Source organism: Podarcis muralis, chromosome 3 (assembly GCF_964188315.1).
Source record: "Podarcis muralis chromosome 3, rPodMur119.hap1.1, whole genome shotgun sequence".
NCBI lineage: Eukaryota > Metazoa > Chordata > Lepidosauria > Squamata > Lacertidae > Podarcis > Podarcis muralis.
Window position 1 is genome coordinate 44,219,238 of NC_135657.1, and position 27,715 is coordinate 44,246,952.

The window sequence follows — 27,715 nt, forward strand, 5'->3', positions numbered from 1 at the left end:
TTCTTTAGCAGCAAACAGGAGAACATCTGATGACTTTGTAGCAATCACTTAAATATTGGAAGTTAAGAATTTATGATCCATTATTATCATGACATTTGAACAGTAAACAGATATGTACAATTTTATACATTTTCCTTTTGTATATAATATTAATAATTTTAAAGTAATCAAAAATCAAGATACCTACCTTTCTTGCAAAATGAGCTTATTTTCCTTCTTCCAGAACTCTTTAAAATCAGAACTGAATTCATGCCAAATGCTGAAGAAGGCATTTAGTGATACCTCCTTCTCACTCATTTTTGGTTTCATGCAGAAATATGCTGCAGTCTCCAAAAAGCTGTCAAAATAAACAAAGAGGGCAACTATTTCATTAGCAACAATGAGAGACAGTCTCTATCTATCATACATGGCTGATAGTACTGGTAAATAAATTGATACCTATCACAAACATAGTCCTAACTCTTCTATTTTCATATTCTGTATTGAATTTGTTTAGAAAACCTGGGGTCTGGTGTTTCTCATATATGTTTCATTGTGTGGTCAAAGCTTCTTTCATTTTTTCAACAAAAAAATCAATTCTTCAAAGCCAAGAAAACCAGACTATCGTAACTGTTGATGTATCACTTTTTCATTGCATTTCAATCATTTCCCAAAACATGTCGTTGCAGAACTGACTATTGCAGTTCCTGAGCAAATTTAAAGAAATTACTATGAAATAAAGATAAATGTCTTAAACTGATGAAGCCCAATGATAGGCAGAAAATCTTTGAATTAATAACAGTGACACAGGCATAGCTTTAGAACATTGTAAATCTCTTTTGTTGAACTACGTACATACAGCGATTTGTCAGTATGAAAGACAACCTAATTGGTGAATCAAACATACGGAATTTTGGATTGTGGGAATTCCAAAGCAATCTTGCCCCATGGAAAGGGGAGGTTTGCAGCAACAGCTGGGAACAATATGGAAAAGAATCCAGAACTTATCCCTTTCTTCGACTGGAAGAGGGGGGCGGGGTTGCATGGGCAGCTGAGCAAAATCATTTGCTTGCAGAATTTTGCATGCTACATATGTGTGCATGCATGGTTGTCATAAGGCAAGAAACTTCATAACTTGGGTATCACCTCTGAGAAGGTCTTATCCTAAAGGTAAAGGTAAAGGGACCCCTGACCATTAGGTCCAGTCGTGACCGACTCTGGGGTTGCGGCGCTCATCTCGCTTTATTGGCCAAGGGAGCCGGCGTACAGCTTCCGGGTCATGTGGCCAGCATGACTAAGCCGCTTCTGGCAAACCAGAGCAGTGCACGGAAACACCGTTTACCTTCCCGCTGGAGCGGTACCTATTTATCTACTTGCACTTTGAAGTGCTTTCGAACTGCTAGATTAGCAGGAGCAGGGACCAAGCAACGGGAGCTCACCCCGTCGCGGGGATTCGAACCACCGACCTTCTGATCGGCAAGTCCTAGGCTCTGTGGTTTAATCCACAGCGCACCACTAAATGTTGTTACCAGAAATGGCCCTGAAATTTTCCTTTTTCTCTGAATAAGAAATGGCAGATATCAGTTTGCATGATACCAAAAGAAGCTGGCCACTGAAGAGAAAGCCTGTGACAAGTTGCTTTCTCCCACCAGCAGACACAGCCCAAACTTGCTTGGTAATTGTGTAAAAGGGAACTGACATTGATGCCCAAACATGCACACAAATGAATGTTTAAAGCTGCATCTATTATTTCCAGACTTCACAAGTTGTGCACATTATACATGCAGCAATCACATTTGCCATATAAAGTCTGGTGCTGTCCTAGGAATGGGATGATAGCATCACAGAAGAACACCAAGTTTACCCAAGGATGCACAAGATTAAAAGCATCACATTCAAAGCAGCCTTTCCAGGCACTATGTCTAAATGTAAGATAACAATAAGCCATAATTCTCTATTTGAAGCCTTTTCAACAATTAGGAAGCCAGACTAGATTGAAACTCCCACAAATAAATGCTCAATGAGTTTGATAAATAGAAGTAACATTTACTGGAGACGTGAAGGCTTTGGTTAAGAATACTACGGGATCAAAGGAGGCAAGACAGGCTTTTACACTGATCACTGTTAATCTTGCTGGGAAAGGACGGAAAGCTGATTCAGTAACACAGAGACATTTAACTCCTAGCAGAATCCCTTTATCTAAACAGCTACAAGTAATACTCAAGTACTCAGCTAGATCACTTCTACGACAGTGGATATATTTGTAAAATGCAAAAATGTCAGAAACTGGCACATAGTCAAAAATAATATACAACTATTACTTATATACAAATATGGAGAATATGAGCTGCAATGCAAGCAGGCTTAAAACCAGGACTCCTGAGGAATTAAGTTGTTTATCAAGCACAGGAAAGTTGCATTCAAAATAATCATTTGTTCTGAGAAAGTTTCCCATATATGGTAGTTGAAAGATCCCTACAGCACTCATTTATTTTTTAAAAAGAAAATAGATGGGTGAATACAAGGTTTGGCATGTTATCTCCCATGCCCTTTCGTAACAAGAAGATTCTAAAATACACGGAGGGCAAAGATCATAGCCTTGTACTTGAAGAGAGAGAGAGAGAGAGAGAGAGGGAGAATAATACATTGTTTTCTTTCCATAAGGTTTGTAGCATTTTAAATTACAACTTTTATAGCTGAAAGAAAGACTACATATTTACAGCAACAAAACTACAACTCATGTTCTTTGTATTCTGTGTTATCTTATCACGTTCTCACTCTTTCGCACACATATATAATACATACAGTAGGTGAAAGAATAACTATAAGGAGTTTGTTACTAATTTTTGATACTTTTCATATGTATATGGAGCCCTGCATTTTCAGGGATAGAGGATCATTAATTATTTGGTTTTTATTTATATATTTGTTTGATTGAAGCTTACTGTCAACTGCTTTAGGACCCTTTCTGAGGGGCCCTTTTCTTGATATAGGTACATGAGTAAGTAGATTCAAAACAGATAAATGTTTAGCCTACATATAGCACCTCTCTCTCTGTCTGGGTGTGTGGGTGTGTGTGAGGAGAGGGGGGGGGGAGAGAGAGAGAGAGAGAGAGAGAGAGAGATTGAGATTTTTAGAGGCGTTAAATAGAAACTTCTTCCTAATGTCCAGAACTTGAAGTTTTACTGAATGTGAAAATAAAAATGGGGATTGTTAAAAAAATAATAGTTGTGTAAATGAAACCGTCTTTCGTTACCCAGTTTTTTCTTGTGACATGATCTCTTCAAAGTCCCACTCATATCAACAACATTTGAACGTTTTAAAAAAGCAAACTTGGGGATGAAAGAGAAGTAGTGATTTACCAGATACAGGGACCATAAAAATAGGACCCACTGGAGCATAAGCTGTGACTCTGTGCTCAGTGGAAATGCTGCAATTAGAGAACAAAACCGACAGTCAAAACTCCACAGTACTAGTCATGGGTTTCTTAATTACAACGTCACTTTGGTGAGGTCACAATGCTTCAGCACTTCGACTTCCTTATCAGCAAATTGGGAACACTTACTAATGAAGAGTGGTTTTTGTCAGGGTAGTGTATTGTTTGTAAAGCTCTTAGAGATGCTTATCTCAAGGGTGCCTGAGCAAAGAGTGCTGTTGTACCTATGCTTCCACCACTGGTGCAGAAATGGTGGGGGTGGGGGTGGGGGAGGTCGCTGTCAGGGATTAACAGAGGCAGCAAAGGTCAGCAGCTTTGCTTCAGCTAGCATGACTTTTCAATCCTACTTAAAAAACAAGTCATTGGTTGTTCACACTGCTGTTTTGTTTATGGAGGGCAGAGGCTAAATGTCTGCTACATGGATTTCAAAGTAGTTCAGATCCCCCACCAATTAAAGATTTAAATACCCTTAAATAAATAAAGATAGTAACTTATCCTTGATTAGGGCTTTATAGGGCTTCAGTTTTACACAACACAATCCTCATCAGAATAATATGATTGAACGCACCGGTAATTTACTACATACATATATATCCTGTCTTTCAACAATTCAGGAGGTTAACTCTAGATTTTAATACTAAAATTTAACAATAAAATATGATGAAGAAAATATAACTAAAATAAGGAAATGCAAAAACAAAACCCCATCGCCCCAAGTGAAACAATTTGTAAGAAACCAATGCCACAGAGTCAGAGTCAGTTTGTTAACATTGCATGAAAATAGTCCTAAACTATATCCCACAAACAGCAGGTCATGCAAACGCAATGTGCGGTATCTGATGCTGTCCCTTTCACTGAATGAGGACATCCATCAGTGGAACAGAGGAGGCAATTTTCTGTGATCCACCTGTCCCTCCCTAAATCTGCTCCAGAAAGTCAGCAGACTGTTCTACTGATGGATTTCTTCTGTCCATGGAGGGGACGGAACTGGATACCACCTAACATAATAAACTTGGTACTGAAAAGGAAAAAGAGATTGAGTCAAATGAGTTTCTCTGAGAAGTGCTTTTCACAACCTGGGTACCTTCACACAAAAAACACCATGTTTTGTCACCACTGTCAAAATCTTGAAGACTGGAGACACCTGAAGTAGGGCCTTCAGTTACACTTTAGCTTATATTTTTTGTACATCGCCTTGGGCATGTTTTGTGAAAAGACAATCCAAAATATTGGAAAAACATAATATTAAAAGCAAGATTAGGTCTACACATGCAGCAAAAGAATATTGTGCAGCTCCTCTCACTAGATTGTCCATTTCACACTATACATGGGAGAGTGCATCTTCCAGTGCTTTCCAGAAGAAACAAATATTTCTAGCTAGGCTGTCAGAGAGGAAGTTTCTAAGTATGTCTGGCCCCTGACACACACATTTTCTATATACAGAAAGATTTCTTAATGTGGGAACATCCAAATAAGGATTTGTTTTCCTTTTTCAGTCTAATGCAGACGTCCAGCGAGAGCCACCCTACAAGATTGTCCTGCATGTGTAGATTGTCTGCCTCTTAAATCTATATAATACAAGAAGCTTGAAAAATTCTGGAGAAGTGGCTTTCAATGTCAATACTGATTTAATGATCTGAAGTTTCATATCGTGGCCATTCATTTATGGATTCAAAATGAAATTCTCTAAATACTCTTCTGAACTCCAAAATTTGCAATTTCCAACATGTTATCTTGATTGTACACCTGAACACAACACTTAGAATATTCAGAGAACTGTTTTGTTTTGTTTTATTGCTGTTCTGGTAACCAGAGACTTATTTTGTTGCTTGAAGTGTTACATATGGAGAGTGGGGCACAGCCACCTGGTTCCATCTTACTTTCTAGGAAGTCCCTTTCCATAGTAATGTATCCATACTAGAGCACAGCGTTGTGCAAAAGAAGCACCAGTGTTGTAGCACCAAAACAACAATAGCAAGTGTCATTATGCAACTGTGCATGTTTCAGTACTCCTCTTTGGAAAAGAGCAGTATCCCAAGGGAAATCTTTTTTTCCTTCACTGAAGTTTCCAGATCCTAAATTATGTCTCTCTTCTCCACCCCATTCCTTGAACACATTTCAAAATGAGTGTAAAATGGTGCCAACAAGGGAGGCAGGGTAGAGAATCAGATTAAAATTGAAATTAAATAATTAAATTGACAAATCAATTCCCAAGTTGCTTCTTATGCCAGCTATTACTTAACTCACAGACTACAGGAAATGTGGCTTAGAAATGTGTTCTAGGTTAGTATAATATGTCAGTCTATCGCTGATTCAAAGAACTTTGGCTACTGTAAATTCTCAGACAGTAACTGATGCAATATCAAAAGCAGTGGAGAAGTATAAATTTCCCGTTGTTTTAACTAGTGAATGAATCAAGTGTGCAGAAATCAAACGGTAGCATTTAGCCACTTACAGGCAACAGCAGAGCGTGTTTACATATCATCTGGCACTCAAAGAAGGAATATACTTGAATGTATTGGAAAGAACTGTGTGTGCAGCTCCAATAGTGAGGTGCATGTAATCAAGAAAAGGCATGACACGGCTACGGAAATTATTGTCATTCACACACACATACATACCACAAACAACATAAAACACAGCACAGATGCAACTAAATGTGATTACTGGAAATAACATGGAATAAAAATTATGTGATCTGATCGAGAGTTCACTATTTAATTCTTTCTTTCCCCTAAGACAGGTATGAGGAATCATAACTTTTTTTGGATTTGAAATGAAAGATATCATGATAAATGTGCATATCAGTGTCTTCATTTACCTTTTCTCTCATGTTCTCCTCCAGTCAGATAGGGGTGCAATCAACAGAGATCAACCTCTTTACAATTTCACTTAAAACTGGAGACTGATTAAAAAGTGGAGATGAACAGAATACATGTGACTGGCTGGAGTTTAAGACTAGGTAAAACAGAGTATAAATTGTAATGTTTTGTTATGTTTTTATATATGCTGGAAACCTCCCAGTGTGGCTGGGGCAACCAAGTCAGGGTATTATTATTATTTTCAAAGTTGCTTTATTCCTGGGATTTCCTTAGTTATGAGATTGTTAATTTAGCATATATTACAATGAAAATTTGTATCATGACTGAGCTGCCTGCTGAGTTATTTTGACAATAGTCAGGGCCAGCCCTAGAATTAGGCAGGGAGGTAATTGCCTCTGGTGATATATGCTGGGGGAGGGCAACAGTGGCAGCTTTCAGGGTGTTCACCTGAACCTCCTAGCCATTGCTCTCTGTTGGAGACCATGTACCCCTAAACTAGCTTGTTGACCTCATGTGCAGTGGGGAATGCTATCACACTGACAGTCAATTTCTGAATGTGTATAGGGAGTGCACTTACCCTTGTTTCAGGCAGGGAAATGAATTGGCCAGGCTGCCCACAAATGCAACCTGATTGAATTTCAGACTTAAGCTTCTGAAGAATGTGATGAATATGCACACAAGGTTTCAGGTGTACTATTAAACAGTGGCCCCAACAACACAAAAATGTTCCTGGATTCAATCCCTGTCACCTTCAGCTTGTATTTTTTAATTTTAAAAATAAGAAACTGCCTTATACTATCCAACTATGAGTCCAACAAGCTCAATATTGTCTACATTGGCTGCCGGCAGATCTCCAAGGTTTTAGGCAGTAGTTTTTCCCAGCCTTACCTTAAGATGTCCGGGACTGACCTTGAGATTCTTTTTATGTACAGCATGTGCTCTGTCACAGAACTATGGCCCTTCCTTATGCTGTAATGCCTGACAGCTCTTTGTGACCCCTTTGAAACACCTTTTCCATGTCAAGTATTTTACAGGTTCTCAAGTAGTTAGCTGTGAGGGTTGAAACTAGAAAGTGCCAGGTCTTTTTCTATTGCACTTTATCAATATTGTTCAGGGGGTGATGTAATTGTTTGGGGTTTGGTGAAGACATTCTGTATCACTTCAGCTTTAATACCAGTCTGGAGCCTTCCTTGTCTGCCTGCGTAAGCTAGATAAACACAGACCTGTGTGCTTTCTTCTAATCTCAGGATACTTACTCAGAGATCTTAGAATATGCTCTTATTTGTGAGCTAAACATTTCACTTTTCTTTTTGCCCGTTTGCCAGAAATCCATTTCTTGAATAAACACTTCACACATTGACACTCTTAAAGCTGCTAAATATGAGAAATAAATAAAAAAGTATACAACCTTTCAGAAACGGTTAAACATCTCACTTCTGACAAATGAACAGCCAGACACTTTATGGAATCTCTGGGTCAGACATACCATTTTCTTTGTCTTCATTATGTGTGAAAGATTAACTTTCCATTTCAGCTCATCTACTAAACAACTGAACTTTTCTAAAATACACTTGGAGCATTGTTCTCAAAACGTAAGTAATTTTAGGAATTCTGCAAAGCTTTACTATTTCATAACTTATTTTTACTTGGCATTTTACAATGTCATAGAGAGACAATTTTTTTTTACCATTTTCCCGCCATATCAAATAATGAACCAGTATTTCTGTGCAACTCCATTACATGTAATCATGAGATAGACACTGTGTTGCACATAGTCACTTCAAAAAGAAAAAACCCAACCACATTAATCACATTAATCACCCTCCATCTAATCCATCACTGCAACTAGCACATCTATTCATCCAATGCACCCATGATTATTTTACCCATGATTAGCAGAATGTAACTAATCTCTTATTTATCTAAGCTTTCCTCTCACCCTCTATCCAAAAAAGTGTGTTTGAAGCATTTTGTGTGGTGAATTCTAAAGAAACTTTCATATACTAATGCAAGATCTGCAGAAGGAAGAACCAATTTTACTGTTGCAATACAGGCAAATGTTTTATATACATACAGTACATCAAGTGATGGTGTATAAAGGGGAGGAAAAGGCACAGCACAGAGTTTTCCTCCTGCCTAGTGTCCCCTTGTCTCTAATATTAAACATGAAATATTTGAGAATGCTTATCTGTACAAAGGCAGGCTCATCATCCTTAGGTAAGTAGTAAGCACATGTCATAATGTACACACATTTTGCTCCATAACCCCTGGTGGAGTCTTGGCTATAAATACTTATGTCCTTTAGGCTGCCAAGGCATTCTGTGGCAGTTTTTAATATCTGGAACAGTCATCAGTGGTATAGTTTTGTGAAATAAAATGCAAAGAAGAGGTGATCACATCGGAAACAGCTGAGCAGAGTCCTCAGTACATCTATTGTGGTTTTGAGGGTTATGTAACTAATAATTTTATCATGTTTGCCCATCATTTATTGTGTTTATCTATAAGTTGCTTTAAGTTACAACTAGGTACCTATGCAGAACTTCATCCCACCTCTTCATGAGTATCTGATTTATTAAAAATAGTTCTAGTTTTCTGTTACTACAATCTTCCTTTCCCTTCTCAACAGAAATGTAACAATAGTTAGTGAAGGAAATGAGCCCACCCCCCTTACGTTTTTGAACAGTGAATGTCTTCCAACAGACCACAGATCACGCAAAAATGAAGTACACATCAGCTGTTACGCTGGCAATGAACATGAACTGCTTTCTGGAATCTGAAAACTATTGCTACAATCAGTTTAAAGCATTGAACTTAATGTGGCATTCTTAATTATCATGCAGATTTCTAAATGGAATACTGTACTAGCATTCTCAATTATTCTTTAAAACATGTCCCACTGTATTTCCTAGTATAATACAAGCAACTCTTCAAAAGTGTAATTTAAAAAAAATCTGGCAGTTCCATGAGTAATTTCCATAAGATTTGGAAACGTGAATTTTCAGAAAAAAATATTTTCCATTGCTATTAAAGAAACTCTTAAAGCCGCAATGTTGAGAAAATTGCAAAAAGGAGGGAGAAAAAAGAAACCAGATTTTGTGCAAGAAGACTGAAGAGTCTTCAAAGACACAAACCCCATTAATGCTAACATCAATAATGAATTACGCAGTGTATCTGCTTTAATGTGCCTAATTAACTTTGCAATGAAGCCACATTTAATTATCCACATTATTAATACTTTTATAGGAACTTCCCGCCCCCCTACTTTCCTTTGTATATAGTGGGTAGCTCAAAAGTACAGAATAAAAGTATTGTGCATCTGTTATTAGTCTGAGGAAGACGACCCACTTTTTTATGCAAAGCCCTGATTGGATTATTGTTTTAATCCTCTTGGAAGTGTTGTGTTAATTTTAGGAAGAGTCTGAACTTTCTAGCTTTACTAGCATATTATATGAGAGCATCGTATACCAAGCAATACCCTATAAATTCCATTGGCAGAATCACAATTTGTCCTTTAAGACTTTGTTCCTTTTACTACCTAAAAAAATAGAAGCTTATTAGAATGTTAGTGGAATATGAAGCTTGGTCTGCTCACCTTTTATGTGTCACTTCCAGGGATTTCTCTTCCATTTCATGGTCAATTTTAGCTGAACAACAGAGAGAGAACAAGATTATAGATAAAGTGTAATGCTTTTATTTAAGCATTAATTTTCTTAAGCAGCAAAATTCTCCTTTTACACCCTTCTGAAAGGAAAAGCACTGTATGAGCACTAAACTTGTGCACTTGGCCTTGGTGTGAAAGAAAATACACCAAAATCACTTCCAGAAGCAGTTTCTGATACATGAAAAGTTATAGGTACAAAAAACAGTAGGTGAACACCTTGACTGAAGAATCAGGTTATGCAAATCACCAAAGTAGATGTGAAGCACATTCACAAGTTAATGACCTAGCAATATATTTACATACTCACTTTGTTTCTCATTCCACCATCACCCTATATATATATAGTGGATATATGGCAAGTTTGCACCAGTATGCTGCTTCAAAAAGAAAATGCCTGTATAAACCAATAGTGCTAAGACTAAATGGCCCATGTCAAAATGTCATGTATACATCATTGCTATTATCACTACAGTATTAGTATCTACAGTCACCAGAAAACTGAATTAGCACTGCCACAAAAATCCCTCACAAGTGGAATTTTGGTCAAATATTGGCATTTGAAAATTTCCTAACAATTTTAGCTGTATTGTGAAACAAGGATGCTTAGTATTGTTATCATGCTTTATGATAATTAAGGAACATTCTGTTTTCTTGTGGTTGTTTATTCTCCCAAAACTGGATCCTTCCACATCAAATATTTTATAATACCATCCAGGATCAGTCCAAAATCTCTGAGTAATATGAACTTTACCAATTCTGCATGCAGAAGAACAATTTACTGGGTGACATCCAGTGATGGCCATCTACCAGCAGAATGGACTTCCACTGGCACAATGTAATTTTTCTTTACTCTTTTGTTCCCTGCAATTCCCAGAGCAGACTTGGGAGAGCAAGGGGGTGAAGAAAAAGTGAAAGTCTTAGGCAGTCCCAATCCGCTAGCAAAACTAAAAAAAAAAAAATCCATGTGTGGAACAAAATGTTGTAAATAAAGATGGATTCATCCAAACCTGATGGGAGCCTCCAAATTCCAGAGGAAAACTTGGTTGCAGATAGGGCAAATTGTTCCAAGGAATTGAAGCAACACAAAAACTAAGTGTATCACACTCCTTGACAGAATATGCATATCTAGATACAAGCCACAGTTATGAGGCAGTGCATTGTACATTGTACATGCCTTCTGAACTTCATGTAACTTGAATGTTTATATCGCACGTTTAACCACAACCTTTTTAAAACATGGATTTTCTAGACATGGTTTGGACTATTTAAAAAACCCTATGTCCCAGTTTCTGAATTTCACCATTAGATAAAGCTCTTGGAAAAATCTTTAAAAGAATTTAACAGCTGACCCTAAATACCTTAAAAATGTGCAGTGGGTGTTGCCAGATAAAAAGAGACCAGACCACCTATCGTGCTAAGACCTATTGACCAAAGAAAGAAAGTAAGGGTGGTGGACACGCCAGCTTCAGCAACCCACTGAAATGATGGCCAAATCTAAGATCAACCTAGATATTTCATTCTAAGCCTGCAACTTTAAATTAAAATGAACTGTGATTGGAGTTAAGTAGATTTCAGTTTGGGGAAAATCATTGCATAACTCTATCTGAAGCACAGTTTTAACATTTTATTTTAAGTATTCCTCAAATACAAATGCTAAAGCTTACCACAAAAATGCAGTACTTGCCTCCAAGAAACTTGCTCTGCTAAAAGTCTAGCGCTGCTTAGTGATTAACTAATGTAGAACGGTGGGTTAGAAAATGTATCTGCGCTGTAAACAAAGTCATATGGGAGCATCGCTAGCTCATTTCCAAGATCACTCTGTTCTGACCAGATTATTTGAACTGGCGACAAGGTTTTACCACCAGGACTATTTAGGTGGTTTATACAATCTTACACATCCAGTTTGTAACCATAAAAAAGGAGACAGATGTTGCCCAATTTATTTTCAGAAAGTACTAAAGGATTACACCATTAAAATGTGATCCAAAGCAGAACAAGCTTATCAACTACATTTCTGTAGTAGAAAAGGAGTTTCATCACAATGCATTTCGTTAGAGGAAGATGGCTAATTTTAGATTTTTGCAAAAGTAGGCTTCCTTGTGAAGAGGGTAAGACACAATGAGACTACCAGCTGACGCTTCTCCAGTACCATAAGCAGAATGGAAACATGTATGTGAGGCATGCAGTGCAGGTAAAAATGGGAAATAGAGAACATAGGCAGACTTTTGTTTAAGTATGTGTGTGGATCAATTATTTAAAAGAAAATAGCAAAAGCTAAAATAATAATAATAATAATAATAATAATAATAATAATAATAATAATAATAATAATAATAATAATTATACCCTGCCCATCTGACTGACTTTGTATGTATAAAGGGATAGAGGGCTGGTGCATAAAACTGCTCGCTTGTGGTGAATAAGGGAGTTATTGCTGCAATTTTGCCTGTCCCACATTGTCTTCTATTCTCTTCCATTTAGCAACTAATGGCTGGAGAAAAGCTTCAAGTTAGGGGTAAACAGAGCTATTTTGTACCGCATAAAGTAAATGGGATTATTGTTACAGACAAGGAAGAATTAAAGCCAGCATAGCTAGCTAAAACACTGAAGGTCAGACAAGGAGTTAGATGCCAAGATCTGGAAGCTGGCAGGCAAGAGCTAATGCTGAGACTGCCAGAAGACAAAGCAAGTTTATAAGCATCTGAGGCTTAAGGTGAGAAAGCACCAGAGTTGCTGCCCCAAAGTGGTTTGATACCAACCAATGCTTAAAGTGCTAGCAAGCTGCGGGGGGGGGGGGGGATACTTGGCTCTGTTCCTGTCCTTGTGCTGCAGAGACTTCTTAAAAGATCAAGATAAAGCATTAATCTGAATACTTCAGCATCCCTGTGACACCTCTGATGGATCTTCCTTGTGCTTTGTATCTATTCATTCTGATGAGGGAGGTTATATGTCCTTAATTTCAAAAGATTTCATGTTTCTGAGGAAAGTGCCTGAGGTTGGACACCATTCTGGAAATCTTCTGCTAGTTACGCATTTGGAACCTGTGAAGCTCTTGAGATATTTGCTTTCTCTGTGACATCAGATGGGTCCTGGCTACCAAATGACTCATTTTTCATGACTATGTGGCTATCAAAAGTAAAAGGAAATAAATAACTGCCCCAAACAGACACCCTTTTAGAGTTGCAGGGCTTTGTTTTGTTGGTTATCTATTTATCATTCTGGAAATAATTCTGCTCCTGCAATTAAACTGGGACTCAAAAGCCATCTGAAGCATTGTGCCTCAATGCCACTTCTTTTGCCATTGTCCTCAGCTGCAATCTTGACCCAATGATTACTGAATGATATTACTGTTTCAAGCCACTGTCTAGCCTGAAGCTTTCTCAGTAATTTAAGCTATTTCTGCTGAATCAGATCCAAAAGTCTCCTAAGGGAATATCACAATTTCTCAGTGTAATTGAATATAAAATTGCATTTGAATAATAATCTCTTATTTTTAACTGCTGGTCTAAACTCTGAATCGTTTTGTATGTGTTCATTGGTACCCTCCTCCTCACCTTTTCTCATTTAGAATGTTAAAGAAGCAATTGCCTAATTTGCTATGACTTTCCTTATGATTCACCTCCACATGTTGCCAGTTTTCTCTATCTGTCCAAATTAGTGCCTTTACCATGAGTCATTGCAACCACAACACAATAGATTTGAGAACGTAAATATGCTGTTGAACTGAAAGCCAAAGAATGTAGGCAGTATATAAATATCCTATAGAAAATTCCTATGCTGTTTGGAAATGTTTGGAAAATTCCATTTCCCTTTTCCCAGAAAACACGCTATATAAACAGAGTGTTTATATTACCCTCATTTTTCCTAAATGGTCTTTGTGCATGCAATCTACCTGAAACAACTCATCGATTATGTCTATGTAAACAACAAAAGCCCTTAGGAAAAAAATATTGAGATCAAAAGCCTGTCAAATACTATGCAGGAAAGCAAAATCCTGTATGAACTCTTTCAAGCCTGATTTCAGTCCAGCCAGATAAAAAACAAAGGATTTCATATTACAAACTCTATAACATTACTTTATTTTTGGACCTTAATCAAAAGGTTTTCTTCTCCATCTCTGTATTAAACTTTGTTCAAGAATTCAAAAGGAAAACAAGGGTGCTCAACCTCATGCTTTTCTTGTAAGGTAAATGCAGGGGGAAGGGCAGTTGAAGGCAAAAACCAGTAGGTAGGAAGGGGATAAAAAGGGACGCAGGTGGCGCTGTGGGTTAAACCACAGAGCCTAGGACTTGCCGATCAGAAGATCGGCGGTTCGAATCCCTGTGACGGGGTGAGCTCCCGTTGCTCGGTCCCAGCTCCTGCCAACCTAGCAGTTCGAAAGCACGTCAAAGTGCAAGTAGATAAATAGGAACCGCTCCGGCGGGAAGGTAAACGGCGTTTCCGTGCACTGCTCTGGTTCGCCAGAAGCGGCTTAGTCATGCTGGCCACATGACCCGGAAGCTGTCTGCGGACTAACGCTGGCTCCCTCGGCCGATAGAGCGAGATGAGCGCCGCAACCCCAGAGTCGGTCACGACTGGACCTAATGGTCTGGGGTCCCTTTACCTTTACCTTTAGGAAGGGGATATATAACCCTTCCTGGTAGTCAACTCCCCTCTCACGTGTCACTTAGTGGCTTTTGTTTTGTTTTTGAATAAAGCATAGTTCTGCCACAACCAGGCTATCAAGTAATCCTTGCTGGGAAAAACAACTAAGAAGGCCTGGGAGAATCAGATGTGGACAAACTGCTTGGAGGGATGATTCCTACCACTGATATGTGGTGAGCTGGGCTGGGTATGTGGTCCTCATAGGTTGTGAATGCCTCGTTGAGGGATGGAGTCATCCCTGTTGCACTTAAAGAGGTAGCAATGAGACAACTCCAGATGATGTTGAATGATTATGATTATTTGAATCGTTTCTAGTCTGGAGTCAGGTTCAGTTTGGAGAAAGAAAGAGCCTTGGACATCTTGAAGGATGACTTCTGTTGGGGAATGGATGCTGGGGGTGGGGGGAGTGTAACCATATTGTTCTCAGCAGCTTTCAATATCACTGTTCATGGTACCCTTCTGAGGACTCGTCTGGGTTGAGACTGGGAGGCACAGTGCTAAGATGATTCTAGTCCTTATAGAAAACCATTATCAATTTCAATTTCAGTGGATTTCTTCTCCACTCCTTGGCCATTGGTGCCTCAGGGTCCTATTCTGTCCACTACCCTATTCTTTACATGAAACCACTGGGAGAAGTCATGGGGCAGTTTGGCTCTTCCTCATTTTTCCATCTGCTCATCTCAGAAGACTGCTGAATTGGTGACAGGAGGGGTTACCAGGTTGGATGAAGCTGAACAATTGAAACTTCATCTGAATAAGACAGATGTGCTGTCAGCTGGGAAATTGTCCACTCTCAAGGGAGGTGTTCAACCAAGACTCAGATGGGCTTGCACTTCCTCTGAAGAGCCAGCTTCACAGCTTGGGTGTAATCTTGAACTTGGCAGTAATTGGGGCAGCTCAGGTTGGCCCAGCAATGGCTTTTAACAGCTTTGTCTGATATCCTACCTGTGACTGGGCTACCCTACCACCATATGGTTTTTAACTTTATTCCTTAATCAACTTTCTAGTTTGTTTGTTTGTTTGTTTGTTTGTTTGTTTGTTTATTGGTGATCTTCAAAGCTGCCATCAGATTAATTTGGAAATTATACGACTCCTTATGGAAAGAACTCAGTTTTTTTCTCCAGAGCTTGGAAAAAGTCTCTCAGATAGTGGGAGCAGCAGCTAGGAACCTTCTCCAACTCACATTTTAATGTGAGCCAGAAAAGAATTCAGGGGCTTTAAAATCCTGCCACTCATTTGAGGCAGGCTGTTACAAGCCCCCCAGAGTCATGTTTGGCAATCACTCATAGCCTTGTAAGATTGTCTTCCATGAACACGGCCTTAACAGTGAGTCTGTAAGTGACTGTGGAGGCTTCAGAGACAGTGCTGATAGCTCTTGTTTCTTAGCTGATGGTACACTACCACTGAAGACGCCCAACAGCATTTCTTTCAAAGTATTTCACATCAATCCCAAAGTACAAGGTTCTAAACTTTAGAAATAATAATAATTAGAAAGTTCCAAATGGAAAGGAAAATCACAATAACTATTATATTCGGTCCTATAGGAAATATCAGTCTGAATTCTCCAGCAATTGGCTTGGAAACCTGAAAAAGCTAAAATGGAGGTGAGAAATAAGCCATGGATTATGAAGTCTACTTTTGTGGCATTTTCTGTGAACGTGACCCAAACATTTTACAGAATTCCTTAGATTTTGTTTTCAAAACATGTGGCCTTTCAAAGACAATTTGCAAGTGAAATAAACCAGAAGACTGAACGCATCATATTTTTAATACTTTGAAAAGTATCACCATGTATTTGGAGACAAGTCAAAGCACAGCTTCAGCTTCCAGTTTTATGAAACTGTCAAGAAACAAATGTTAGGAAATTGTTTCCTACACAGAATATGAACTCATCAGAAATATATATTTAAAAGTCAAAAACTGCCTCTATTATCATTTAGAAATGGAACACAGAACAGGTAGAGGTGTTCTGAAATGCAATGCCAATTGATTGAGCTAATCTACACATATCTGTGGTTTCAAAATAGACTCTTTATTCACCATGTCGAAACATTGTTTCCATAACCTTCTTTTGATAAATCTTGGAAAGGTTCAACGGCACCTCATTATTTACCTTGACTAATGAATTTCTCCATGCTGTCTTTAAAAGGCTGGATGTGTTCTTCTAATGAAAACTGGCAAACTTTGCCCGCTTCTGTCTCACATCCTGAAAATTGAAGTAACACACTGCATTAGAATGAGATTCATTACAAACAGACTTAAGCCCCAGTATTGGCACTTACATCTGATCCCATGAACTGTTGGCTCCAGCAAGCTTTTATGACTGTTTTGCAATCACATGCAAATTCAACTGAAATAGTGTCAGACCCGTTTTGGATTGGCACAGTCAATGCCACTTTACTATGAATAGGAACTCTCAGGAAAATGGCATGGATGGAGAGAGACAAAGCTATGCCACGCTGATTCACCTACATGTCAAAATAAGCCATCGTAATTTTCACCAATCCTCCTGCCTCTATTCTACATTCCATACTGTTTCAGCACTGAAACAGAATGGAACGTAGAATGGAGGCCTAAAGCATGAGGATTGGTGAAAATTAGATGCCTTTACTTGTGTGTGTGAAAGTGTGTGTAAAAGTGCTTTCCACTAGTTTACCACTACCACTGGATGCAACCCAATGACCATAGTTAGTCTATTCAAATTCCTGGGGCCTAGGTTTGGTATCTGTGGACAAGACTGTAAAAAATGTGAATAATTGTACTTAAAAAAAAAAAGTTTAACCAACATTTACTGCCTGGTAGGAAACTTAAAAACAAAACTTACATCTGTCTCAGAGAGGTAGGCTCATAAAATATATACACATATGCAAAGTAAACCATATTTCTAAACTTTGTGGAATTGACTACTCAGCTACAGTAATTTACCAAGGCTCAGATCACACACACTTGTAAACATGCTGAACTATACTACCATGTGAATTCTATTGACCTCAATGAAACCATTCATGCTTACAAAGTTAAAAATATACTTAAGTGTTCATAGGCTCAGTGCCTAAACAAATGCAATGCTAGGTCAATTTCACAGCAAGTGCAAGAGCTGCAGTACAATATAAACTTCATCTGATAGACTATGTGGTCTCTGACTTTTGTTGTGTCTTCAGGCAAAACCAAAATGCTTTATGTGCTTATTTTTTGTGGCAGCTATGGCATAGTCATGATAAAGGATACTCTATATCTTCTCCAAATGACTAAGAGCTGGAATAACTCCTCTTTAAGGAAAGCTTACAACATTTGGGGATTTTTAATTTAGAAGAAAAAGATGAGTGAGTGGGGTGTGTGATAGAAGTGCATAAGATTTGACAAATTCATGATTAGTAAGGCTATCAATAGCTGGTAGTTATGATAGCCCATGCACTATCAGAACAGTATGCTTCTGAACAGCAGTTGCCTGCAGTCATGAGCAGGGAAAGATTCCTTAGTTCATTTCCTCCTTGTGGGCTTCCTACAGTTGTCCACTGTGGGAACAGAATGCTGGTCTAGAGGGCATTTGGTCTTACCCAGAAGGCTATTCTTACATTCATAAAGAAGATTAGTTTTCATCCTCTTCAAAATGCTCAAGAAGGCCTTGCAGATCCCAGAAAAGAATCATGCAAATATATTCCAAATGTTTCAAGAAGCTAACATATATGTTTTGCTTATTCTCAGCTGGTGGCTCCTAGCAAATAATCACATTTCATGAATGCTTTGAAGTTTAGGTCATCTGCAGCTTATCCTTACCTCAAACCTGTATCCTCCCCTACAGCAAACCAGTGTGAATAGCTGCTACCAGCAGGGAAAACAAAACCCAAGCAGCCTTCTATCCACTACCACCCCAGACACAATTCTTTATGTGTAAGAAGTAATAAGCACATATTTATCATAAGGTTAAGTGGGTTACTAGCTTGCTTAGAGAGTAACCAGACTTTTAATTTAAACCACAATCTCTGGTTCATATATAACATTAAGCTATGAACTTGAAGGTAAATGCTACCAAATGCTTCTCCCAGCCACGTGGGATGAGAAAGGATGGGGAACTACGAGTCAGAGGTTTGCTCAGGCTCAATTCCGCTAAACCACGGTTTAGCATTGCCTGTGAACTGAGCCTATGTTTCACTATCAGGTTTCAGAAAACAATGCTCTACTACAATTTATGGAAGAAGGCAATCAGATGCAGTGTTACATTCATTTTATTTTAATTAAAAAAATTATAGACCACATTAAAAAAATATGTTATTTGCACAAGACTGAAATATTTATAAGAAAACGCCAATAAAATCAACAGACTTTAAAAACACTTAACCATAATAAAATGATCAGCATATAGATATAATCTGTATTGTTTCTAGCCAATGCACACAGCACTGAATGATGGTTAAGCAACATTCCATGATACCTGGGACCACTGTCAGCACAGGAAGAATATTGGCTAATTTGCCAAGATGTTGATATTTTAAATGCAGTCTTGGATTCTGTGAAAATCCACATTCATCCAATGAGAAAAAACTGTGCAAGGTATTAATTTGCCTCCAGTCTTAAACCCACTTACTAGGGAGTAAGATCCACTGAATTTATGGAGGCTTATTTCAAACGAAATATGCATACAATTGTGCTATTTGTGAATCAGTCAAAAGACAAGAGCTGAACAAACATATGATCAAAGGTAAATTTCTGATTTGATATTCATGGCAAACAGTCTTATTTCAGCTTAATTTTGTAGGTTGAGGGGTGCATGCCATAATTCATAATCTGTCAGATGTCATGCATCTGGGTATAAGTCTACAAAAAGACATCCAAATTTCCTCACATTTTAAGAATCTGCCCTTTTGGTTAGACAGTGAGAAAAATGGCGAGCACTTCGTATTTGGGTACTTTGAAAAGTTTCCCCAAATTTATTTTCAGAAATATATTAGGGATATAGATCTTACATATTCCTGGAAAGAGAAACGCCATCTGATCTGAGTACCATAGAGTCATATAGAAATGCTTGAAGTCGGTAACTTTAAAGGGAGTTCAGATTTAATGCAGGGAAATGAAGCCAGGTTTATCTGAATTGCACACTTTTCCATGAGAAGAGAAAGACCTCTCAATTTTCTTTTATTTATTTTTTTGGTATTGTTAGGACTTATGCTAAGGACTGTTGAAGCTTCAAAAGCCTCTACAGACAGCTCCTTGTTTGGAGTTTTAAGGACAGTAAAACATGACTCACAGATTGACTGAAATCCTGGCTTTATTTTACATATGGTTTAGGTTTAGGAGTCTGCATGCAGTGATGTTTCAGTCAATTAACCCTTTCAGCAATGTTTGCACAGGCTACTGAAGTATGTGGGTGCAGCACTAATGATTAGCTTGCCACAGCAATGTTTTACGTGGAAATCCTAAGAGGTTTTTAAGCAGCGGTCATGAAAACCACTGTTGAGTTGAGTAGTCCTATTACCTTGAAATGAATTATGTCAATATTAGCAGTGTATGTGGGTTGTAGTTCATTAGCTTTCAGGACCATAGCCTTAAAGTACTCTTACATGCCTGCAGCCCATGTCAAAGTGACATGGACTCAGCACAACATGAAAAGCAGCAGCAGGAGGGCTCCTGACAAGAAGTCTGCATCAACCTCTATAGGAACTGCTGACCTAGGTCCGCTCTGGGTGAGCCAGAATGCAACTGGTCAGATCTAGGAAGATTGTTTTGTATTTCTGAAGTCTGAAGTTTATCTGACACACCACCTCTCAGCTATGAAAATGACTTTCCCTCCTTAAAACACACACAGAAATCAGTTATTACAGGACTGAAGTCATTTCTAGAAGAAGAATGGAAAACACTTAGAAAAACGGTGAAAAGTACATAGCATAATGCAAAAGTGATATGTCTATGGAGGTTATACCAAAATTGTAAACCATTACAAAATGGTTGAGAGAAACATAAGCATGTTTAAGTGTCTGACTGTGTCAGGATTACCTTTACTGTCTTTTAATTGATTCTAGTGCACAGATTTCTGCATGAACATGAAGGGAGCAGATGGAGACGTAGAGAACGAAAGCCATTCCTTTATAGAAGAGTCTTTGCTTACATTTCAATCCAGCATCTTCAATGCACAACTGGTGAACTTAATTTTTCATTGTAAACTGCATCTACTGAGTGTATACTGGACCAATTCACACAATCAATGTGATGTGTTTGCAGTAACGTCACCCAAAGTCTTCTTTTTACTAAGCAAGATCCACATCCCTGTGAACTTGTTAAGATAGCAAATCCGTGTTTTTGGGAAGAGGAGGATATCCCTCTGTAACCTATCCCACCTCCATGCATATTCAAGAAACCTGAACACCCAGTAGCTGAAAATGTTACGCCCCCTGTTGCAGGTGGGGTTTCAGTTGTTGAACTGTGGAAATGCTGAGCAATTATGTCATACATTAATATATCCAAATGACTAGTCATAATTTAGTCCAGGGATTAGCAACATTTTTGGGTCTGTATCGGCACAACAGCAAACTAGAGAACCTATTGTGAGCAACACACATACCACACAACCTATTGGCTATAAAAAAGTGTTTCTTTCAAGCCTACTTTGAGTGGGGGTGGGACAGGAGAACATGTGAGCACCAGGGAAGCACCTGTTGGTGCATATGAGCCCCCAGACACCACACTGGAAATCCCTGATCTAGTTTTATCTATGCTCATTGATTATGCTCCCAATCAATTTTGGAGCTTTAAAAAAAGAAAAGAAATAGTTTGCATCTTCCAATGTGCCTAAATATACTTTTTTCAATGACAGAACCAAACTTCAGATATGATTGAAAGTAGTGGAACTAGAGCCAAAAGTACTGGGACTTGAAAATTTACTCATTTCAGCAATATTTTCAACAAATGCTAAGATGCAAGGGGTGGGGGAACCCTGCAGGAGTTGACACAAAGTCCTAAACTTAAAATTCTCCTGTATCATTCCAGTGCAGTAGCAGCCTTTCTCTTTAACAAAGCAAGTTGATTTAAGTATTGTAGCAAGTGCTAAAATTTCAAGTGTGGAATGACAGAGTTACTGAAAGTTATTACTTGACATGACTGCATCTAGGAGGTCTGCTGACAGCCCGGAGAGATCAAAAGCAGATCAGGTTGCTTAACAAACTATATGTCACTGAACTGAGAAAGGCTAAACTGAGAATCCTGGAGAGCTGTGAAATCGGGGAGCAATTGATGGAGCCGAACCAGTAGATATATTAATAAAATCCCAAGCTGTCTCGGGTCCTTTGTTTATTAGAGTGTCTGGTACATAACAGATTAATGTCCAGCCACATAATGCTTTAAAACAAGGGCAGTAGAAATTGGTGGCAGCTGAACAGAATGAATAGTTATGAAATAGTTATGAAAACTGGACATGAAATTCGTGCTCTAAAATAGAAGAAATAGCCCAATATGCTCTTTTGAACGTCTAAAATTGCATCTTCTTTACATAATACCTCTGAAGTTCCCCCTCACGCCGGTATTAGCAGTCTCCAGTGCACAGTACTGCTCATAAAACAAACAGGGAAAATAAAAAGAAGGAACCTGTGTAATCATCCTGAAAACATATATAAAAACAATCTATCCCCACAAAATTTTCCCTTTTAAGCACATGTGCACCCAAGCTTATCATTCTGATTACACACCATAAAGAAAACATTTTACATTATTATAAAAATAGTTTTAAGTTAGCATGATTTCCCACAGATTGCTAATACGCTGAGACAGTCAGATGTAGCCACACAAGCTAGCTGTTGCTCCATTTTTATGTAGCACAACTTTCAAAATATAGGTAGGAATTTCAGAGGAAATAGCAATCACATTGCATGATTAGATTTGGAAGGGCAGAAACAAATGCACTTTACACCCAGCAATTATTGGGAAATAAGCGGTGCAGGTATATCACTTTGGAAATTATTTTGTGCACCAACTTTGCTCATTAATATAGTCATTCTTATTTTCTCAGTTGTGGAGAGAGAGGTACAAACCAACAGTTTTATACTTAAGTCTCAGTGAAAAGTCTGATTTAGAATCTGAGCAGATAGATGACTCTCAGACTGGTTCAGTGCTAGCTCTTCCATGGACCCTATGAACTTGTCCTTATCTTATTTTTGGTCTTGTCATTGTCCTCCCTCTGCGAGCCTTTCCAAACAAGTTAAACTTTCTACTACTAAACGTGGGATACAAGACACAGAAGTCCTCCTTGCTCACGACACAGTTGAAGACATTTCCTGTTGGTATCAGCATGGATTTGCCCACAACTCAGGAACTAAAAGGTGCTGGATAAGTGTCTGGAGCTAGGATAACCCAACTGACTTCCACTGTCAGGATCATCAGGCGGGCAGGGTTTCCATTCACAGGATGTACAAATGAACATAAGAGGAGCCCTTCTGGATCAAGCCAAAGGCCCATCTAGCCCAGCATTTAATTAGCTAGAGGCCTGGGAGAAGAGGAATGCTTTGCTTGGTGCCTAAAGATGTGGAACGTAGGTGCTAGGTGAGCCTCCCTGGGGAAAAAGCAGGTTGTAAAGATGTTCTCACGATGGCCAGCCAGATGCCTATGGGCAGCCTGCAAGCAGGACTGGAGTGCCACAGTACTCTCCTCAATTGTCATTCCCAGCAACTAGTATTCAGATGCATAATGCCTCTGACATTAAACTCTTGAGAGTCCCATGGACTGCAAGAAGATCAAACCTATCCATTCTGAAGGAAATCGCCCCTGAGTGCTCACTGGAAGGACAGATCCTGAAGCTGAGGCTCCAATACTTTGGCCACCTCATGAGAAGAGAAGACTCCCTGGAAAAGACCCTGATGTTGGGAAAGATGGAGGGCACAATGAGAAGGGGACGACAGAGGACGAGATGGTTGGACAGTGTTCTTGAAGCTACCAGCATGAGTTTGACCAAACTGCGGGAGGCAGTGGAAGACAGGAGTGCCTGGCGTGCTCTGGTCCATGGGGTAACGAAGAGTCGGACACGACTAAACGACTAAGAACAACAATGCCTCTGACTACAAGCAGAAGGGAAGTGGAGGGCTTCACTGATCTATCCTTCCCCCTCTGCCCCTTGAAAATCTGTTCCAGAAGGTTGGATGAATTTCTGGAGCAGAATGAGAGGCATGTAGGTAGCTGCAGGGAAAGGGGAGACGGGCAAAAAATGCTGCTTCATCCATGAACTTGAGCAGGAGCCCCTGCTCGATCCCAGTTCCCTTCATGAATGGAAGGATTCTTCCATTTGTGTAGGGCTAGGTAGGATCCAGGCCTCTGAATGTAAGTTTTACTAGCTCAGGGGAGACAACGTGCGACAAGGCCTTCTCCATGGCAGTGCCCCATCTATGGAACACCTTCCCCAAGAAGATGCATCTGCCCCTCATACTGATGACGTTTAGACACAAACTGAAGACATATTTGCTTAGTCAGACTTTTCAGATATGAATCACAACCAAAATTTCAGAAGCTGGCATTGTTTTTGATTTTTTTTGTTTCTTTCTTTTAGAGATGTATTTTTAGATGTTTTTAATTATTGCTTGATTATTCTTCTGTGTTGTTCACTGTCCTATGCTGTCACAGGAGGAAGGGCCATAAAGAAAGAAAACTGATGGCAAGGAGCATATATGACAGTATGCATGAGGAAAATAAGAGTATGCTTGAGCCTCTATGTACATGCAGGGAATCTGTGTTTGTGCAAGTAAGAAAGAGATATATGGTGCGGAATGGGGAGTAAGAGTACATATCTGTTTAGTTTAGAAGTTATTTGGAACCCTCCCTCCCTACAATAAGAGTATTCTGCTATTACGATGAGCATCCAATGGTTTATAAAACTTGCAAAAGCCATCGATAAATTCAGCTAAAGCCATTAAAAGGATTCTTTTCGTCAAGTCAAATTGCACTAGCTTTAATGCCATGCTAAATTTGCTGCTTTGAAAACCTCAGAAAATTGTTTCCTCATGTGAGAAGAAACTCATGTCATGTTTTTCCAACTGCTTGTGACTCTTAAGAGCTTTATCTTGCAGCCTTAATCACTAGTCTCCATTTAGAATGACATTGCTTGACTGTCATGTGCAGGACCAGCATTATATTAAGCCAGAAGCAACTGAGAGATGTTGCATGGCTTCAGATTGGCTTGTACAACTGAGAAGCAGGGGAAATCTCCATTAATAATGGCAATCTCAGAACTTGATTATTGCAAGGTGGGGTGACTCTTGGGCCTCATCCCAAGGCTCCAGCTGATGTGAAAAGCTGCGGCGAGGCTTGTTGGGGACAGACACTACTTGTGCTCCAAAGCTTGCACTGGCTGCCCACATGCTACAGGGGCAGCTTCAAGACTCTTAATAGTCTTAATTTACAAGGTCCTTAATACAAGGTCCAGGATATCTGATGCCTTATAGCCCTGCTCAATCACTGTGTACTTCAGGGGAGCCTCTATTAGCGGTCCCCATGGCTCAGATACTTGGCTTGTATCCACAAGGAGCTGTGCCTTCAGCATTGTGGGTCCAATTTTCTGGAACTCCCTTCCAATTGAGGGCAGACAGCCCCCTATCCCTCCTGAACTTTCAGTGCTTACTGAACACTTAAAATAAAAATCCACCAGGATCTTTAATTGTGGGACTCTGAAGAACATTTCCCAAAGGATCCAACACCAGCTTCTGGAATTGGAAAAGCAGAACCATTTCAAAGCATTATCTCCAACAGCCATCTCAGACAGATACCATGGTATCAAAAGCCGCTAAGAATTCCAAGAGAACAACAAAGGCAGTTTCAGTTCCAAACCGGGTCTGAAACCTGTCTGAAATATATCTACAAAATCAGATTCATCTTGTAACGACATGTTCAGCTACCAAGACAAGAATATTAGCAACTGTCTATGGTTAAATAAACATCTGTCTTGTTGAATATATGTCGTGGTTTAAGACCATCCTGCTGCTTTGGAGAGCTAGATTAACAGAACAATCCTATACATGTCAACTCATAAATTAGCTCCATTGTGTTCAGCAGAACTTATTTCCAGGACTTCAGCCTAAATAGCCCATCAAGAATACTCTGGCACTTTTAACAATTTATATATTAAGCTCTGTGTTCTTAAATATTGTGCCATGCTTTCCGTGCAAGTTATTTCAGATTTTCTAAGTGATATGTCAGAAATTCCAAATGATGACTTCCCTCACAGCTCATTCACCTTCTCAAGACAAACCGCATAAGTTATTTTTGAAAAGCTCTAAATATGAGAAGTGCAATTTTAAAGGCTTATGTAGAATAACTGTTTTCTCTTCTGTAGAAGCTTAGTTTTGCAATCAATTGCTGATAACATCCACTTGAAGGCTTTTATTCATATCTGTGACATACATTTGGCTTTATGGGCATCATATCTTTCAAACTTTAGATACCCAGAGAGAAATCTTCTAAATGTTTCTCAAAAGGGACTGCAAACACGTACCTCGCAAGTCTTTTTTAAGTTTGCGGAGATCCTTCTGAAACTCTTCAAATTTTAACTGAGTAGCTTGAAAAAGGTCCTGTGGCTCTGGAAGAGGAAAGATGCACTGTTCTTTTCCAGCATCCTGACAAAGCATAAAATAAATAAAATTAAAATATTAAAATATTTGCAACTGAGATATGAGCTCAACTTTTAACACCTACTTATTAAAGCAAATATAGTATCTAAGTAGTCAAGGTACAGGCTTGTTAATACCAGATAAATGGAATCCAACAAGCAAATAGGCAATATCACTTGGTAGCTCATTGTGTGCTCGTGGAAAAGATGAACTAGTCTCCAACTATATTTAAAATGGTAAAGAATAGAGTAGAGTGGCCAGAGCCTCAAGATGAGTGGGATAGCTATATTTTTCCAGCTGTAAAGCAGATGGAGATCAGGGCATAGTTACACAAGAACAGGGACTGGAAACCTGTAGCCATCGAGATGTTGTTGGACTACAACTGCCATCATACCTGACCATTGGGCTAACAACCTCTGAAGAGAGGAAAGAGACAGCTTTTTCATCCCTGCTCTGAAAGTTAAACCGAAGCTCCCTGTGCCCATTAAGCCCAGTAGTAATATGACCTGAAATTTATTTCCAGATTCATTTCTGCAAAAATGATGTACACAATTTCTCAGAGAAGGAGGCCTGAGCTAGTACCATTGCCTTCTCAGAAATATGGATATGCCAGGGTAACATGAGATTGCAATTTCCAATTCTAATTTCAGTGTATGCAATTTTTTATGCATGACTGTGAAGTATTAGTTTTTGTTGTAGATGGCATGTACAATCTTGAATGGATTGTTTTGGCAGATGTCTCTGACGCCACTGAGGAGTAAGCTTCAATCTACCCTTCTGGTAGTTTTTCTTTAAAAAAACATGTTAGTTTGCTTATTGTATTTTTATACTGTTGTAACCCACTCTGGGACCTTAGGGTGAAGAGCGGGTTAGAAATCTAATCTAATAACCATAGCAACAGCAACAACATTTCACCTCAAAAACATATCCACATTCCTAGCAGATAATGGTCAATCAAAGCTATATGAAGAGCATACTGTCACACTTAAAGCACTAGAAGACAATGAATTCAGCTTCAGTGACAGAAGCAAGAAAACCAAAACAAAAAAAGTTAAAATGGAGAAATTTATACCTACCTCATCAAAATTACGCAAATAATATGAGACGATATATGACAGAAGACTTCTGCTGTTGTCCTGTACAGGGGCAAAATTAAATAATGAAGCTATTGTGCATAAAATGTATCCAATTTTTGCTCATCATTTCTATTTTTTATACAGTTGGTGAACCATTAAACTAGAAGGTGAAGGAAACTTAGGAAGAGGACAAGAGCATTATAACTCAGACCTATGTTAGCAGAGAAGCAAGAGCTGACATATTAAATCAGGATTAAAGGAAATAGAGTCCAATCTTGCATGCATATGAACAGAAAATTAAAGGGAGTGTTGAATGCCCAAAATATGAGGAAATGTGTACAGTCTTTTCTTTTATGCCTCGTTTCATCTATATCTAGCTGTTATTTTCAGATAGTAAAGGCCAATGGCAGAGAAATTAATGATGATAGGGATACCAATGGACGGAATGTAAAACTCTATTAATGATTCCTTAAACTGAAAGTTTCTGAACTATGTCTGCTTCAACTTAAACCACTGGATAC

General features: G+C 38.8%; 1 protein-coding gene across 1 annotated transcript in view; it reads right to left on the bottom strand.

The window, feature by feature from the left end:
• The window catches only part of FMN2 (formin 2), a 160,460-nt gene that overhangs the window by 13,540 nt on the left and 119,205 nt on the right, over window positions 1-27,715 (bottom strand). The window contains exons 12-16 of the mRNA XM_077925750.1: window positions 27,195-27,254; window positions 26,004-26,124; window positions 16,656-16,748; window positions 9,830-9,881; window positions 188-337 (exon numbers count right to left, since the gene is read on the bottom strand). Coding sequence (XP_077781876.1) covers window positions 188-337; window positions 9,830-9,881; window positions 16,656-16,748; window positions 26,004-26,124; window positions 27,195-27,254 — 476 coding nt within the window. The remainder of the gene's footprint in view (window positions 1-187; window positions 338-9,829; window positions 9,882-16,655; window positions 16,749-26,003; window positions 26,125-27,194; window positions 27,255-27,715) is intronic.